General features: G+C 57.3%; 1 protein-coding gene across 1 annotated transcript; it reads left to right on the top strand.

The window, feature by feature from the left end:
* Window positions 1–1,359: 1,359 nt before the first annotated feature.
* Window positions 1,360–16,026, top strand: TMEM109 (transmembrane protein 109). Its single transcript, XM_029058954.1, has 5 exons — window positions 1,360–1,435; window positions 1,663–1,900; window positions 10,051–10,297; window positions 13,368–13,470; window positions 14,440–16,026. The coding sequence occupies exons 1-5, from the start codon at window positions 1,360–1,362 to the stop codon at window positions 14,829–14,831; spliced, it is 1,056 nt and encodes a 351-aa protein (XP_028914787.1). The 3' UTR covers window positions 14,832–16,026.
* Window positions 16,027–16,962: the final 936 nt, after the last annotated feature.

Genomic DNA, 16,962 nt, shown 5'->3' with positions numbered 1-16,962 from the left:
CTTAGAGCACAGGCTTGGGACTCAGAGGACATCTGGAAAATGGGGATTAAGACTGTGAGCCCCACGTGGGTCAACCTGATCACCTTGTATCCCCCCAGCGCTTAGAACAGTGCTTTGCACATAGGTAAGCGCTTAACAAATACCAACGTTATTAATCCTCGTTCGGTCACTCCCAGTGCTTGGCACCTAGTAAATGCTTAACAAATACCACCATCATCATCATTATTGGGTAGGGTTGGTCTCTGTTGCCTGCTTTCCAAGCGCTTAGTACAGTGCTCTGCACACAGGAAGCGCTCAATAAATACAATTGAATGAATGAAAGTCACTTCTCTGTGGCTCAGTGACCTCATCTGTAAAATGGGGATTAAAAGTGTGAGCCCCACGTGGGACAACCTGATCACCTATCTAGCTCGGTGGAAAGAGCCCAGGCTTGGGAGTCAGGGGTCATGGGTTCGAATCCCAGCTCTGCCCCTTGGCAGCTGGGTGACTGTGGGCAAGTCACTTCACTTCTCTGGGCCTCAGTTCCCTCATCTGTCAAATGGGGATTAACTGTGAGCCTCACGTGGGACAACCTGATGACCCTGTATCTACCCCAGCGCTTAGAACAGTACTTGGCACCTAGTAAATTTAACAAATACCGTCATCATCATTATTATTATTGGGTAGGGATGGTCTGTCTCTGTGGCCGAATTGTACTTTCCAAGCGCTTAGTACAGTGCTCTTGAGGAGGAAGCGCTCAATAAATACAATTGAATGAATGAAAGTCACTTCTCTGTGGCTCAGTGACCTCATCTGTAAAATGGGGATTAAAAGTGTGAGCCCCACATGGGACAACCTGATCACCTTCTATCTACCTCGGTTGGAAAGAGCCCGGGCTTGGGAGTCAGGGGTCATGGGTTCGAATTCCGGCTCTGCCACTTGACAGCTGGGTGACTGTGGCCAAGTCACGTCACTTCTCTGGGCCTCAGTTCCCTCATCTGTCAAATGGGGATTAACTGTGAGCCTCACGTGGGACAACCTGATGACCCTGTATCTCCCCCAGCGCTTAGAACAGTGCTCTGCACAGAGTAAGCGCTTAACAAATGCCAATATTATTATTACCCCAGCGCTTAGTACAGTGCTCTGCACACTGGAAGCGCTCAATAAATGCGATTGAATGAATGAACAAATGAATGAATGTGTGAGCCCATTGTTGGGCAGGGATTGTCTCTGTTGCCGAATTGTACTTTCCAAGGGCTTAGCTACAGTGCTCTGCACGCAGGAAGCGCTCAATACATAGGATAGAATGAATAAATGAATGAATAAATACGATTGAATGGACGAACGAATGAGTGACTGAGGGGCGTGGAGGCGCTGCGCATGCGCGGGCCGCGAGGGGGGGCGGGGCCGCGGTTAGAGCGCGCTCCTCCGCTGCGCGTGCGCAGACGGGCGCGAGGTGGGGGAGGGACGGGGCCGTCGTTAGGGCGGGCTCCTCCGCTGCGCGTGCGCGGAGGGGCGGGGGCGCGGTTAGAGCGCGCTCCTCCGCTGCGCGTGCGCAGACGGGCGGAGGAGGGGCTGGGGCCGCGATTAGAGCGCGCTGCTGCGCGTGCGCGGAGGGGCGGGGGCGCGGTTAGAGCGCGCTCTTCCGCTGCGCGGGCGGAGGAGGGGCGGGGCCGCTATGAGAGCTAACTCCTCCGCTGCGCGTGCGCGGAGTGGCGGGGTCGCGGTTAGAGCGCTCTCCTCCGCTGCGCTTGCGCAGACGGGCGCGGGAGGGGCGGGGCCGCGGTTGGAGCGCGGTCCTCCGCTGCGCATGCGCAGAGGGGCGCCCACCTCGGAAAGCGAAGGCGGCGGGTGGGGAATCGCGTTCTAGCGAAGACCCACGTGAAGGACGCCCGGCCCACGGATCGAAATCGCCCACTCGGTGAGTGACAACGGGGGGGGGGGGGAGGGGGGTTACTAAGCAACGCGGAGGCGGGGGAAGGACCCCCCTCCGCCCCCCAACCCCTTTACAGCCCCAACGCTCTCTTCCTGGCATTCCCGCAGCGCCCACACTCTGCCAACCACTAACAACCCCAGTGATGCCATCGGTTAAGCGCGGGCGATGGGCCAAGCACTCTTCTGAGCGCTGGGGTAATAATAATTATAGCGATGGCACTTGTTAAGCGCTTCCTACGGGCCAAGCACTGTTCTGAGCGCTGGGGTACTACTAATGATAGTGATGCTACTTGTTAAGCGCCTACTCTGGGCCAAGCACCGTTCTAAGCGCTGATCAGACTAGTGATGGGATTTGTTAAGCGCTTCCTATGGGCCAAGCACTGGGGAAATAATAATGATAGTATTTGTTAAGCGCTTACTCTGGGCCAAGCGCTGTACTAAGCGCTGGGGTAATAATAATAGTGATGGTACTTGTTAAGCGCTTACTCTGGGCCAAGCACTGTTCTAAGCGCCGATAAGAATAATGATGGGATTTGCTAAGCGCTTACTCTGGGCCAAGCACTGTTCTAAGCGCTGGGGTAATAATAATAATAGTGATAGTATTTGTTAAACGCTTACTGTGGGCCAAGCACTGTTCTAAACGCTGATGGTAATAATAGTGATGGTACTTGTTAAGCGCTTGCTATGGGCCAAGCACTCTTCTAAGCGCTGGGGTAATAATGGTTATAGTGATGGTACTTGTTAAGCGCTTACTATGGACCAAGCACTGTTCTAAGCGCTGGGGTACTAATAATTATAGTGATGGTACTTGTTAAGCGCTTACTATGAGCCAAGCACTGTTCTAAGCGCTGATAATAATAGTGATGGGATTTGTTAAGCGCTTACTATGGGCCAAGCACTGTTCTAAGCGCTGGGGTACTAATAATTATAGTGATGGTACTTGTTAAGCGCTTACTATGAGCCAAGCACTGTTCTAAGCGCTGATAATAATAGTGATGGCATTTGTTAAGCGCTTCCTATGGGCCAAGCACTTCTAAACGCTGATAATAATAGTGATGGGACTTGTTAAGCCCTTATTATGGGCCAAGCACTGTTCTAAACGCTGATAATAATAGTGATGGTACTTATTAAATGCTTATTATGGGCCAAGCACTGTTCTAAACGCTGATGATACTAATAGTGATGGTACTTAAGCGCTTGCTATGGGCCAAGCACTGTTCTAAGTGCTGGGGTAATAATAGTTATAGTGATGGTACTTGTTAAGCGCTTACTATGGACCACGCACTGTTCTAAGCGCTGATAATAATAGTGTTGGGATTTGTTAAGCGCTTACTATGGGCCAAGCACTCTTCTAAGCGCTGGGGTAATAATCATGATGATGGTATTTGTTAATCGCTTCCTCTGGGCCAAGCACTGTTCTAAGCGCTGGGGTAATAATCATGAGGATGGTACTTGTTAAGCGCATACTATGGGCCAAGCACTGTTCTAAACGCTGGGGTAATAACGACAGTACTTGTTAAGCGCTTACTCTGTGCCAAGCACTGTTCTAAGCGCTGGGGAGATATAGTAACGATGATGATGGTACTTGTTAAGCGCTTAATCTGTGCCAAGCACTGTTCTAAGCGCTGGGGTGATAGTAACGATGACGATGGTACTTGTTAAGCGCCTACTCTGTGCCAAGCACTGTTCTAAGCACCGAGGTAATAATAATAATAATGATGGTGCTCGTTAAGCGCTTACTCTGTGCCAAGCACTGTTCTAAGCGCCGATAATAATGACGATATTTGTTAATCGCTTACTATGTGCCAAGCACTGTTCTAAGCAGCGGGGTAGATATGATAATAGTCATTATGTTGGTATTTGTTAAATGCTTACGATGTGCCAACCATTGTTCTCAACGCTGGGGTAGATACAAGGTCATCAGGGGGTCCCGCGCGTAGCGCTCACGGTCTTCATCCCCATTTGACAGATGAGGGAACTGAGGCCCAGAGAAGTGAAGTGACTTGCCCAGAGTCCCACAGCTGCCAAGTGACAGAGCCGGGATTCGAACCCATGTCCTCGGACTCCCAAGCCCGTGCTCTTTCCACTCAGCCACGTTGCTTCTCCAAGCCCTGTCCTAAGCGCTGCGGTAGATACAGGTTCATCAGGCCAGATCCAGTCCCTGCCCGACTTGGGGCTCCCAGTTTAGGGTCCCCATTTTGCGGTTGAGGAGACTGAGGCCCAGAGAAGTTAAGGGACTTGCCTAAGGTCACACAGCGGGCGAGGGTACTGGCAACGAGCTCTAGACTGTGAGCTCGTGGCGGGCAGGGATTGTCGCTCTGTACTGCCTTGTAGTGTATTTTCCCCAGCGCTTAGTACAGTGCTCTGCACAAAATAAGTGCTTAATGAGTACGATCGAGCGAACGAATGAAAAGTGGCGGAGCTGGGATTAGAACCCAGGTCCTCTGGATCCCCGGCCCTTGTACCGGCGAGCAGATCACACCCCTTCCCGCCCCTCCACCCCCTCCTTCGCCAAGCTTCGGGTAATAACGATGATAATAATAATAATGGTATTTATTAAGCATTTACTGTGTGTTAAGCGCTGGGACAGACTGTGTGTCGAGCACTGTTCTCATCAGGTTGGCCACGGTCTTGGGCTCACGATCCAATCCCCATTTTACGGATGAGGTACCTGAGGCCCAGAGAAGTGAAGTGACTCGGCCGGGGTCCCGTAGCAGACAAGCGGCGGAGCCGCGACTAGAACCCCCGGGAAGCGGCGTGGCACAGCGGAAAGAGCCCGGGCTCGGGCGTCCGAGGTCATGGGTTCGAATCCAGCTCCGCCCCCGGTCAGCTGGTCGACTGTGAGCAGGTCACTTCACTTCTCCGGGCCTCAGTGACCTCATCTGTAAAAATGGGGATGAAGACTGCGAGCCTCACGTGGGACAACCGGATGACCCCCGTATCTACCCCAGCGCTTAGAGCAGTGCTCTGCGCATAGTAAGCGCTTGGGCAAATACCAAGCTCGTTATTACTGTGACCTCCTGACTCCCAGGTCGGTGCTTTATCCAAGCGCCGGCAGCGGGGGTCCAGAACAGCCCAGGCCACTGACCCTCCCGCACCGACGGAACCCCTCCGCCCTGACCCGCCAAGCCAGCCCAGCCCTCATCGCAGTGTCTGTCGCCCACCGGCAGCTCAGCTTTCTTTGCAACAGCTGCTGCGCGACAGGTGTTCGGGGACTTAGCCGGCCGGCGCGACTTAGCAGAGCCTCGCCTCAGCGTCTCTCCGCCGCCGCCGCCGCCGCCGTTCCCTCCCCCCTCGAGGCATCCGCTCAACGCAGCGGACATCCCGTCTCTCCTGCTCCCGAGCCCGTGGCCGCCCTCCCTCTTTTCCGCATCCTTTGCTTGGGACCCTCGGGACGGCCCACCCGCCTTCGTAATAACGTCGGTATTTGTTAAACGCTTCCTATGTGCAGAGCACTGTTCTAAGCGCTGGGGGAGAGACAGGGTGATCACGTTGCCCCTCGTGAGGCTCACAGTTGGAGAAGCCGCCTGGCTCAGTGGAAAGAGCTGGGGCTCGGGAGTCACCGGTCATGGGTTCGAATCCCAGCTCGGCCACTTGTCAGCCGGGTGACTGTGGGCAAGTCACTTCACTTCTCTGGGCCTCGGCTACCTCATCTGTCAAGTGGGGATGAAGACTGTGAGCCCCACGTGGGACAACCTGATTCCCCTGTGTCCACCCCGGCGCTTAGAACAGTGCCCTGCACATAGTAAGCGCTTAACAAATACCAACATTATTATTATTAATCCCCATTTTCCAGATGAGGTCACCGAGGCCCAGAGAAGTGAAGTGACTTGCCCACAGTCACACAGCTGACAAGTGGCAGAGCCGGGATTCGTTCGACTCTCGCGGGGGACGGTCGACCCCTCCCGCCGGCCCCGGTTCCATCGGCAGTATCTGTTGAGTACTTAAAAGCGCTCAGCACAGCGGGCCGCGCACGGGAAGCGCTCGGTCAGTGCGATCGATTGATTATTGTGTGCTGAGCACCGTGCCGGCGATCTCAAAGGGAGTCTTAAAAGAAACTAAAAGAGGAGGCTGGGAAGATAATATCTGTGGGATTTGTTAGACTCTTACTTCGCGCCACGCCCCGGACCGAATGCTGGAGGAGGTACAGTGTAATTGAAGGAGGAGCAGGGCCCAGCGGAACGATCCCACGCCCGGGAGTCGGAAGACCTGGGTTCTAATCCTGCCCTTCCACTTGCCCGCGGCTTGACATTTGACCCCGGGCAAACCGCTTAACTTTTCTGTGCCTCGGTTGCCTCATCTGTAAAAGGGGGATTCAATACCTGTTCTTCCTCCCGTTTAGGACGTAAGCCACATTTGGGACTTGGATGGTGTCCAACCCGATTAACCCGTCAAAGCCCCAGCGCTTAGAACAGTGCTTGACACAGTAAGTGCTTAACAAACCCCATTGAAAAAGAAAATAGATTGGACAAAGTCCCTGTCCCCGTCCCCTGTGAGATTCACAGGGTATCCATCAATGGAAGTTTTCCATCAGCGCTATTTATTATTGATTTATTCATTTATAGTATTGAGCGCTTACTCTGTGCAGAGCACTGTACTAAGCGCTTGGAATGGACAAATGGGCAACAGATAGAGACGGTCGCTGCCCTTTGACGGGCTTACATTTATTATGTGCTTACTGTGTGCAGAGCGACGTACTGAGCTCTGGGGAGAGTATAATACAACGGAGTTGGTCGACGTGTTGCGTGCCCCCATTAAGGGAACCGGTAACTTATCCGCATTTGATCGATAGCTGAGGCACAGAGGAGGAAAGTGACTTGTCCCAGGTCGCGGAACAGGCGAGCGGCGGAGCCGGGATTGGAACCCAAGTCCCCCGACTACCGGGCCCACGCCCTTTCCATTTAGCCCCACTGCTCCTGGAGGTGAGGAGCATCAGCCGGCCTTCACTGCCCGTTATCCTGAGGGTCTTCAGAGCCTTCTTCCTGCCGATGGCCGCTTGAAGACCCCACGTCCATCTCGGTGGAATCTCCCGTCCTCATCCTTTCCCCCCCCCCAGACTCCTTGGCGCGACTCCGAGCTCTGGCTTTTGAAGAGAACGGCATTTTTCTTCTCCTTCGCGGGCTTGGCCCGCAGAGCCGCTGGGTCGTCTCTCTGCCGACGGATGTCCCCCGACTTGTTGGTGCGTGCCGGGGCCGGGGGTCCCAGGGCTGAAGCGGCCGGAGGGCAGAGCCCGTGCCCGGCACGCCCACCCGCCGCTGCCGTCTGCCCGGAGGCCGGAGTCGGGCCGGGTCGAGCTCCCGGGTGAATTCCTGCCACCCGGAGCGTAACCTGGAAAAGGCGGAGGAGGAGGGCGAGGGAGAAAGCGTTGGGAGGAGGTGGCCGGGAAGACAGAGCCGCGGATCTCTCACCGACGGTCACGGTCGGATGCCGTCCCGCGGGCGGTGCCTGTCGGGCTCGGCCGGGCCAGTTCAAATATATAACGTATATATTCGAATATATAACAGATATAAAGTGCAGACGACCCCCATGAACCTGCAGAGCTGCTTAGTCAGCCTGGTTTTGATGAGCCGTACAGTAAATCGGTCCGTCCAGGGCCAAGGTCCGGAGAGTCAGCTGGACCGAAAGCTTCTTCCTGACAGGGGAGTGGCTGACTCCCCTCCCGGCGGGAAGACTTTTCCGGGGCGATCCCTCCGCGGGCGGGACGGCCGCCTGAAAGTCGACGGCGGAGCCGGGCGACGCGGGCCGGCGGGGCGGATCGGGTCTCGTTGACCTTTCGGAGAGGAGGAGGGTGACATCCGATCCACCCCTCCGTGCTAGGATGTTGGCCCCGTCTTCGAGCTCGGGTGGGAGAATGACCCGAGGGAGTCCGGAGACCGACGTCCCCGCCCCGATCCCGGCCGCCGGAGGGGATCGATCGAGCCGTGCCGTTTAGTGAGCGCCTGCTTCGCGCAGAGCCCCGTACTGAGCGCTCGGGAGAGGACAGTCAAGCAGAGTTGGCGCCAACCTGCCTCTGTCCCGGTCTCAGCGTGGACCGCGACCGCTCGAACCCCAAGATCCCAAATCCCAGCTTCGGGGAGGAAATCCCGGTGGACCCGCGGCTGAGTCTTCCGCCTCCAGTTGCAGTCCGGGCCCCGGACCCAGCCGTCCCTCCGGGGGAGATCAGACAGTAGCCTCCCTTCCAGTGCGTGCCAAAGGGCTGGGGTTCCCGGCGGAGGCCCCGAGCCCGGGGTTACCGGGCTAACGCCGGCCGGGAACTTGGCCCTTTCTACCTGGAGGGGAGGTTGGGGAATCTAAACTCCAGGTATGAATCATGGAAAGTCCCCGGAGCTACAGCCGTGAACCATCCCGCCCTCTGCTCCCCGTCCTCCCGCTCCCCGAGTGCTGGGTAGACATAAAAGTGATTTTACAAGCTTTTTTATGGTTCATCCTGACCACAGACCTTTACAGCAGGTTTGTACTGTTAGCCCCGTTTTGCAGCTGGGGAAATTAAGGCTCGGAGAAATTCAGCGATTTGCCCGGGCTCACGGCCTCAGTGAGTAGTCGGCAGCGCGGCCCGGTGGAAAGAGCCCGGGCCCGGGAGTCCCGGGGCCTGCGTTCTGATCCCGACTCGGAACTTGTCTGCTGTGCCACCTGGGCAAGGCGCTGAACTTCTCTTTGCCTCAGTTACCCCATTTGTAAAATGGAGATTAAATCCTCCGTTTTTCCTCTGATTTAAGACCGTGGGATAGCGGCCGGGTCCAACCTGATTACCTTGTATCTACCCCCGTGCTTCGAACGGTGCTTGGCAGATAGTAAACGCTTAACACATACCGTTAAAACTGAAAAAAAGTAGTGGAGGAAGCAGAGTGAGAGTTGGAGGCACTGCTGACCTCTCGGTTTAGCTTACTAAAGTGACATTTATGAGATAAAGGGTGACTTATCAGGCTCTCTCCAGACCGCAAGCTCGTTACGGGCAGGGAAGGGTCTGCCGATTCCCTTTCTATTGTACTCTCCCGAGTGCTTAATACAGTGTCCTGCACGTAGTAAGCGCCAATAAATACCTCCCCTCTCCCACTTGCCCCACCTATCATTCACTCGGTTCATTCGGTTGTATTTATTGAGTGCTTACTGTGTGCAGAGCACCGTACAGAGCACTTGGGGAAGTACAATACGGCAATAAAGAGAGACACTCCCTCCCCACAACTGTGCCGCCTTCTCGCCTGTCCCGCCGTCGGCCCCTGGCCCACGGCCTACCTCCGGCCTGGAACGCCCTCCCTCCTCACGTCCGCCAAACTCACTCTCTTCCCCTCTTCAAAGCCCTACTGAGAGCTCACCTCCTCCAGGAGGCCTTCCCAGCCTGACCCCCCCCCCCCCTTTTCTTCTGCTCCTCCTTCCCTCCCCATCGCCCCTACTCCCTCTGCTCGACCCCCTCCCTGCCCCACGGCACTTGTGTATATATGTACATATTATTTGATTGATTTTATTAATGATGTATATATATATATATAATTCTATTTATTAACATTGATACTGTTGATGCCTGTCCACGTGCTTTGTTTTGTTGTCTGTCTCCCCCCCTTCTAGAGTGTGAGCCCGTTGTTGGTTAGGGATTGTCTCTATTTGTTGCCGAATTATACTTTCCAGGCACTTAATACAGTGCTCTGCACACAGTAAGCGTTCAATAACTATGATTGAATGAATGAGCGCACAGTCCGGCCTCCCACGCCCTCCGAGCTGGTGGCAGACGTGACCTCCCGTCTCCTTCCCCTGCAGTACAGACTGTGAGCCCGTCAGTGGGCAGGGATCGTCTCTCTCTGTTGCCGAATTGTACATTCCGAGCGCTCAGTACAGTGCTCTGCACATAGTAAGCGCTCAATAAATACGACTGAATGAAGTACAGACAACATCTGAGGGTGAGGACCTGGCAGGGTCCCGGAGAAGCACAGAAGGAGAAACAGAGACTCCCCAGTTTGGACAGGGGCTCCCCTGGGCTCTTTACCCTGTCACCCCGATACCTAAAGAGGGAGAGGAAGAGTTTGTCCACCCAGTAGTTAATGGTATTTATTGAGCACCTACTGTGTGCAGAGCACGGTACTGAGCGCTGTTGGTTAGGTTCGCCCACCCCTGCTCACCCCTCTTTCCTCTCCCGTCCCGAAGGCGGAACCATGACTCCACCAGGCAGCCGGTGCCCGAGGACCTGGCCGGCGCGGCGGGGGACCGGCCCGCTTCTGGTGACCCTCGTCCTGTTGCCGCGGCCGGCCGCGGCCGGCCCCAGCCCGACTTTGCCTCCGCCGGGCGGCAGAGAGCGGACGTCTCGCCTGACTTCCTGTCGCAGTTGGGGAGGTCTCTCCGGGAGACCCTGGAGGCCTGGATCGGGCCGGAGACCTGGCACGTGGTGGCGGAGGTGAGGAAGGGGTCGCCGGATACCTCGGAGGGCGTGAGGAGAGCCGAGGGAAGAGCGGGGTGGTCCCGCCTGGGCGATCCTCTGGAGGGGAATGCCGCCTGCCTCGAGGACGAAGTTCTTGGAGTTAATAGTGTTGGTATTTAAGTGCTCACTATGTGCAGAGCACTGTTCTAAGCGCTGGGATAGATACAGGGTCATCAGGTTGTCCACGTGAGGCTCGCAGTCGTCATCCCCAGTTTGCAGATGAGGTCACTGAGGCCCGGAGAAGTGAAGTGACTCGCCCACAGTCACACAGCTGCCAAGTGGCAGAGCCAGGATTCGAACCCATGACCCCCGACTCCCCAGCCCGGGCTCTTTCCACCGAGCCACGCTGCTTCTCGATGGAGCCTAAGAAGGACGAACACCGCAGAGGGTTGGCCCGGCCGACCGTAAGCTCCGGAGGGCCGGGACTGCGCTTCTGGCTCTTATCGTCCCCTCCCTTGCGCATAGCTAGTGCTTGAGAAACAGAGAGGCCTGTATCTTGCATCCCTCCATCACCCTGAGCTTGCCCCCTCCCCAACAGTCTCTACCCCTTCCTGTCTCTGGGGAAAGCGTTGTAGGAAACAGGCCTGCTCAGTGGCCCCGCGGGATTGGTCGGATTTCGTGCCCGGTAAATCTGATTTGGACTAACTGGCTAATAATAATGACGGTGGTATTTGTTAAGCGCTTACTATGTGCCAAACACTATTCTGTGGGCTGGGGTAGAAACAAGGTAATCAGGGTTTGTGCTTGTGGGGCTCACAATCTTAACAGATTTTACAGATGAGGTAACTGAGGCACAGAGAAGCGAAGCGACTCGCCCAACGTCACACAGCGGAGCCGGCATTAGAACCCGTGACCTCTGACTCCCGTGCTCTTTCCACTAAGCCATGCTGTTTCCCATCTGTCCCTTCCAGCTCCAGTGGACCAGGACTGGACGTGGAGCGTGAGGAGAAGGGAGTGGGAGAGCTGTAGGCTGCCTCTTTTCTCTCTGGCTTCCCAGGCCAGGAAAGCAAATTAGCCACCTTCTTCACTGCTCCCCTTCCCACGTCAAATTTAGAGCTTTCGCCTGGTAACATCCTCCACGTCATCCACACACCTCTGTGGAAACAAAGGCTGGAATCCCGATCCCCAATTTTCTGGAGGTGCTGCCTGGAAACTAGTCAAACCATTCTGCCGGGGTCAGTCCGTCAATCAATATAATAATAATAATACTGTTGGTATTTGTTAAGCGCTTACTATGTGCCGAGCGCTGTTCTAAGCTCTGGGGTAGATAGAGGGTCATCAGGTTGTCCCACGTGAGGCTCACGGTCTTCGTCCTCATTTTACAGATGAGGTAACTGAGGCACCGAGAAGTTAGGTGACTTGCCCTAAGTCACCCAGCTGACAAGTGGCAGAGCCGGGATTAGAACCCATGACCTCAGACTCCGAAGCCCGGGCTCTTTCCACTGAGCCACGCAGCTTCTCTAATAATAATCATCATGGAATTTGTTAAGCACTTACTATGTGCCAAGCTCTGTTCTAAACGCTGGGGTAGATACAGGGTAATCAGGTTGTCCCACGTGGGGCTCACACTTTTAGTCCCCGTTTTACAGATGAGATAACTGAGGCCCAGAGAAGTGAAGTGACTTGCCCAAGGTCACACAGCAGACGAGTGGCGGAGGTGGGATCAGAACCCATGACCTCTGACTCCCAAGCCCGGGCTCTTGCTATTAAGCCACGCTGCTTCTCTGCTTCTCAATAGGCTTTATTGAGCGTCCACTGTGTACAGAGCACTCCGCGAAGCGCTTAGGAGATACGGTGGAGGTAGAATGCGCGATCCCTGATCTTCGGGAAACTTAAAATCCAATGAGGGAGGCAGACAGAAAGTAATTGATAAATAAGACGTAGAAGTGCTTCAGTAGCGGGGGCTGTGAAGTGATATGTTCAGAAGTGTGATGAGAGGTTGATTGATAGCAAAGATGTCTCCTAATAGTAATACTTGTGGGATTTAAGTGCTTACTACATACTAAGCGCCGGGGTAGATACAAGAAAATCACAACCCACATGAGACTCTCGGGCTAAGTAGCAAGGAGCACGGGGGTTATCGAATCCTCCTTTCGCAGATGAGGGAACTGAGGCCTCGGGAAGTGAAATGGCTCGCCCGAGGTCACACGGCAGGTGTGTGGCGGAGCCGGGATTAGAACTCAGGTCATCTGACTCCCAGGCCCGTGCCCTTTTCACATCAGGCCACGCTGTTTCTCATTTGGAACGGGGATTTTAGCGGGGATGAGGACCGGGGACAGGCTTAAAAGAGCTAACAGGCCGTGAAGTCAACGTTTTGGTTCTTTAACCCCTAATCGTAGCAGCAGTAAGAGTATCTATTGGTCGAACTGGAATTTTTCAGCACTTACCGGAGGCCGAACACCGCACTAAATGTTGGGAGGGAATACACAAGAAGGAATGAGACAGGGTACCTATGAGAGACCCGGAGTGAGAGATTCTGGGGCTCCCCGTCCAGAAGCTGATAATAATAATGTTGGTATTTAAGCGCTTACTATGTGCCGAGCACTGTTCTAAGCGCTGGGGTAGATAGGAGGTGATCAGGTTGTCCCACACGAGGCTCACAGTCAATCCCCATTTTACAGATGAGGGCAGAGAAGTGAAGTGACTTGCCCACAGTCACCCAGCTGCCGAGTGGCAGAGCCGGGATTCGAACCCATGCCCTCTGACTCCCAAGCCCGGGCTCTTTCCACTGGGCCACGCTGCCTCTCGTAGCTAGAAGGGCCACTGACCCCCGGTGGGAGCGGGGGAGGGACTTCTGGTTGACGGTGGGGGGATATGGGCCAAGATGATTGAATTGGGGAAGGCTTCCTGGAGGCAGTGAGGTGTCAGAAGGGCCATGCTCCGGTAGATTTGAGGAAGAGGGAACTCCAAGCGGGAAGAAAGGTGTGAGCGGGGAGAGGTGAGGTGAGCTGGGGGGTGGTAGGAGAAGAGATTAAGCCGCGGTAGTCGGGGGTGAGAGAAGAACAGCATTATCGCAAACCCGTTCTCCCTCCACCTCTCTCCTCAGACCCTGACTCAGATGCTGTGGGCCATATCTTCCGCCATTTCCGTGGCTTTTTTCGCATTATCCGGGATCTCTGCCCAGCTCCTCGATGCCCTGGGGCTGGATGGTAAGTGCCCGGGGACCGGCCAGCTGTTCGGGGCAGCACGTGTCCCGTTCAGTCGATTATTTATCGAGCACTCACTACGTGCAGAGCGCTGTAATAAGCCATCTGGGAGAATACAACGGAATTAGGTACGTTCCCTGCCCATAAGGAGCTTACAGTCTAGAGTGAAACGACAGCCCGTTCACCCAACAGCCCGTTCAGTTGGGCTCGTTTAGAACGGAGAGAAGGGCGTCCAGGTGGTCACAGAACTATCTCCCGTAATAATAATTATGGTATTTAAGTGCTTACTATGTGCCAAGCACTTTTCTAAGTGCAGGGGCAGATACGGGGTAATCGGGGGGGCTCCCCCTTTTAATTCCCATTTCACGGATGAGGTCACTGAGGCGCAGAGAAGTTACGTGACTTGCCCGAGGTCACACAGCGGACAGGTGGCGGAGCCGGGATCAGAACCCACATCCTCTGACTCCCAAGCCCGGGCTCCTCCCGCTGAGCCGCGCCGCTTCTCCCTCCCCTGGCTTCCCCTCCCGCGAACCTGCCGGGGCCCCTTGGGAGTGGAGGGCTCCGCACACAGTGAGCGCTCAATAAATACGGTTGAATGAATTCCTCTGGCGGGGCTTCCCCCACTTCCTTCAACGACAAGCTCGTCCGGAGTGATTTTTCCTCTGGGTCAGCTTCCCCTCCTTTCCGGGAATCCCGATGCTATCTGTCGAACGCTCACCGCGTGCCGAGCGCTGGGATGCGTGTAGCGCGCGCCACCAGACCGGTCCCGAACCCCATCCCGCTCGGGGCTCGCCGTCGGAACGGGGAGAGGGGACAGCCGTCGATCCCCCACCTTGCTAACGAGGACGCCGGAGAGGTTAAGCGGCCCGGCCGAGGTCACCCGCTGGGCGGGCAGCGGGGCCGGACCGGAACCCGGGGTCTCCGACTCCCGGCCCCTTCCCGGTAACCCTTCTGCCTCTTTCGATTTTCCAGGGGACTACTTGACCGAAGGCCTGAAGCTGAGCCCCGGGCAGGTGCAGACCTTCCTGCTGTGGGGGACGGGGGCCCTGGTGGGCTACTGGGCGGTGTCCCTGCTCCTGGGGCTGGCGCTGGCCGTGCTGGGCCGGATCCTGTGGGGGCTGAAGCTGGCGCTCTTCCTGGCGGGCTTCGTGGCGGTGGTGCGGACGGTGCCGGAGCCCTCGGCGCGGGCCGGGGCGCTGCTGGGGCTGCTGACGCTGTACGCCGCGCTCGGCCGGCTGAGCGGCGGCGGGGCCTCGGGCGCCGCGCGGCTGGAGGCCAAGGTGCGGGGGCTGGAGCGCCAGGTGGAGGAGCTGCGATGGCGCCAGCGGCGGGCCGCCAAGGCCTCCAGGAACGCCGAAGAGTGAGGGCGGCCGGGCCGGGCGGGGGCCGGGCCGGGCCGGGCCGGCGGGGGCCTCCGTGGAGGGAGAGGGGCGCTCGTCCCAACCTCTCATCCGTCGAACCAAAGAGCCGATTCCGCCTCCCTCCTCCCGGCCTTCCGCTCGCCCCTCGTCCCCCTCCGCAAGCGTCGGAGGTCAGCGGTCCGGTCCCTTCCCACCTTCTTTTTCTCCCTCCCTTCTCCCCCCCCCCCCCCGCTCATCTCCCCCGGGGGGGCGGGGGACGGACCTTCGGAGTGAGTTCTCTCACCCCTTCCCTGGCCGGCCAGCCCGTCAGAGCCCCGACTCCCGCTGCCCCGGTGGAGCGGAGGAAAGTCCCGCCGGGTTTCCCGGCTTCCCTTTCCACCTCCGGAGTCTGTCAGACCCCCACGGCCCCGGCTTCCCACCCCGCAGGGACGGAGGGCTCTGCCCTACCGCCACCCCCTCCCCGATCCTGCCCAATACCCGGTTGCATCTCCTCTGTGCCCCGCTCCCCTCCCGTCCTCCGCCCGCTCATTTCGCAGCGACGCCGGGGCTCCCCGGAGCGACGTCCCGGGCCCCGCCCCCGCGCCCCAGAACTCTCCTGCGGCTTGAGGGGTAGTTGGGATTTGGAGGAGAAAGGGAGGGGGTTTTAAAGTCTGTGGAAAGTGCCTTAATCCGAACCGGCGGCGCCTGCCGTTTGCCCTCAGAACCGTAGAAGAGAATCACCTTCGAGGTGCGATTCCTCTCCCAGTACGAAACCCGAGCCCCTTCCGTCTCTCCCCTGGCCTCCCACGCCGCCGGCAAAGGAGATGGCCCGGTGGGGGCCCGACCCCGGGCGTAGGTCTGGGGGCAGTGCCGGAGCTGAGGTCTGCCGGTCGCTTCGGAGAGAGACAGAGACGGGGACCCGAGACCCTCCCGAGGTTCTGTCGGACAGGGCCCACGGTGGGGGACGCATCTCCCCCTGAAGCTCTAGTGAGGTGTCTCGCCGTCCATCGTATCCCCGACCTGGAAGAGCTGCCGTGAGGCCTTGGAAGATCCCACGCCTCGTCCAGCCCTCGGTCACGTCGTGGTTCGATGTGGGATCGCGGTTGCGGTGATATATATATATATATATATATATTTTTAAAGGTCAATCTTGTTTTTAAGGAAGCAGATGCGCGCGCTATTTTATTATCTAGGTCGATATAAAATGTATTTAACCGGGCTCCTGTCTTTGTCTTTTTTTTCCCTCCGCCTCTGCTCGGCCCGGCTCCGCTGGCTGGCTTGTGTCGCTGTTCCCCGGTGGCGGCGGCAGGGGGCGCCAGGAGCGTGAGTGGAGGCCGGGCCTCCGGGTCCTCGGGCCGGAGCGGGCCCGGCCTCAAACTCCCCCCGCCCCGGGAGCCTGCCCCGGGCCACCACACCCCACCCAATCACTCCCCCTCCCCAGATCCTTCCCACCACCCACTCTCCCTCCCCAAGTCCTTCCCAGATCCTTCCCACCACCCGCTCTCCCTGCCCAGATCCTTCCCCCCCACCCACTCCCCCTTCCCAGATCCTTCCCGCCACCCACTCTCCCTGCCCAGATCCCACCACCCACTTTCCTTCCCCAAATCCTTCCCACCACCCGCTCTCCCTGCCCAGATCCTTCCCACCACCCACTCTCCCTGCCCAGATCCTTCCCGCCACCCTCTCTCCCTGCCCAAATGATTCTCATCATGCCCAAAGCGTTCTCCCCACCCTACTCCCACTGCCTAAACCTTTCCCACCATCCACTTTCCCTGTTCAGATCCTTCCCACCACCCACTCTCCCCGCCCAGATCCTTCCCACCACCCACTCTCCCCGCCCAGATCCTAACCACCTCCCACTCTCCCTGCCCAGATCCTTTCCGCCACCCACTCTCCCTGCCCAGATCCTTCCCACCTCCCACTCTCCCTGCCCAGATCTTTCCCACCTCCCACTCTCCCTGCCCAGATCCTTCCCACCTCCCACTCTCCCTGCCCAGATCCTTCCCAGCACCCACTCCCCGCGCCCAAATCCTCGTCACCCCCCACACTCCCTGCCCACATCCTTCCCACCGCCCGTCTTCCCAGCCCAAGCAAGACCTTCCCACCACCTCCTCTCCCTGTTGAGATCCTTCCCACCACCCAAAACGCACTGCAC

Source organism: Ornithorhynchus anatinus, chromosome 3 (genome assembly GCF_004115215.2).
Source record: "Ornithorhynchus anatinus isolate Pmale09 chromosome 3, mOrnAna1.pri.v4, whole genome shotgun sequence".
Lineage (NCBI taxonomy): Eukaryota > Metazoa > Chordata > Mammalia > Monotremata > Ornithorhynchidae > Ornithorhynchus > Ornithorhynchus anatinus.
This window is presented reverse-complemented; position numbering and strand designations above follow the sequence as displayed.

Coding starts and splice junctions, on each gene's coding strand:
- TMEM109 (XM_029058954.1), top strand. CDS start 1,360: ATGCGCGGGCCGCGAGGGGGGGCGGGGCCGCGGTTAGAGCGCGCTCCT. Junction 10,298..13,367: donor CCTGGCACGTGGTGGCGGAG/GTGAGGAAGGGG, acceptor CTCTCTCCTCAG/ACCCTGACTCAGATGCTGTG. Junction 13,471..14,439: donor CGATGCCCTGGGGCTGGATG/GTAAGTGCCCGG, acceptor TCGATTTTCCAG/GGGACTACTTGACCGAAGGC.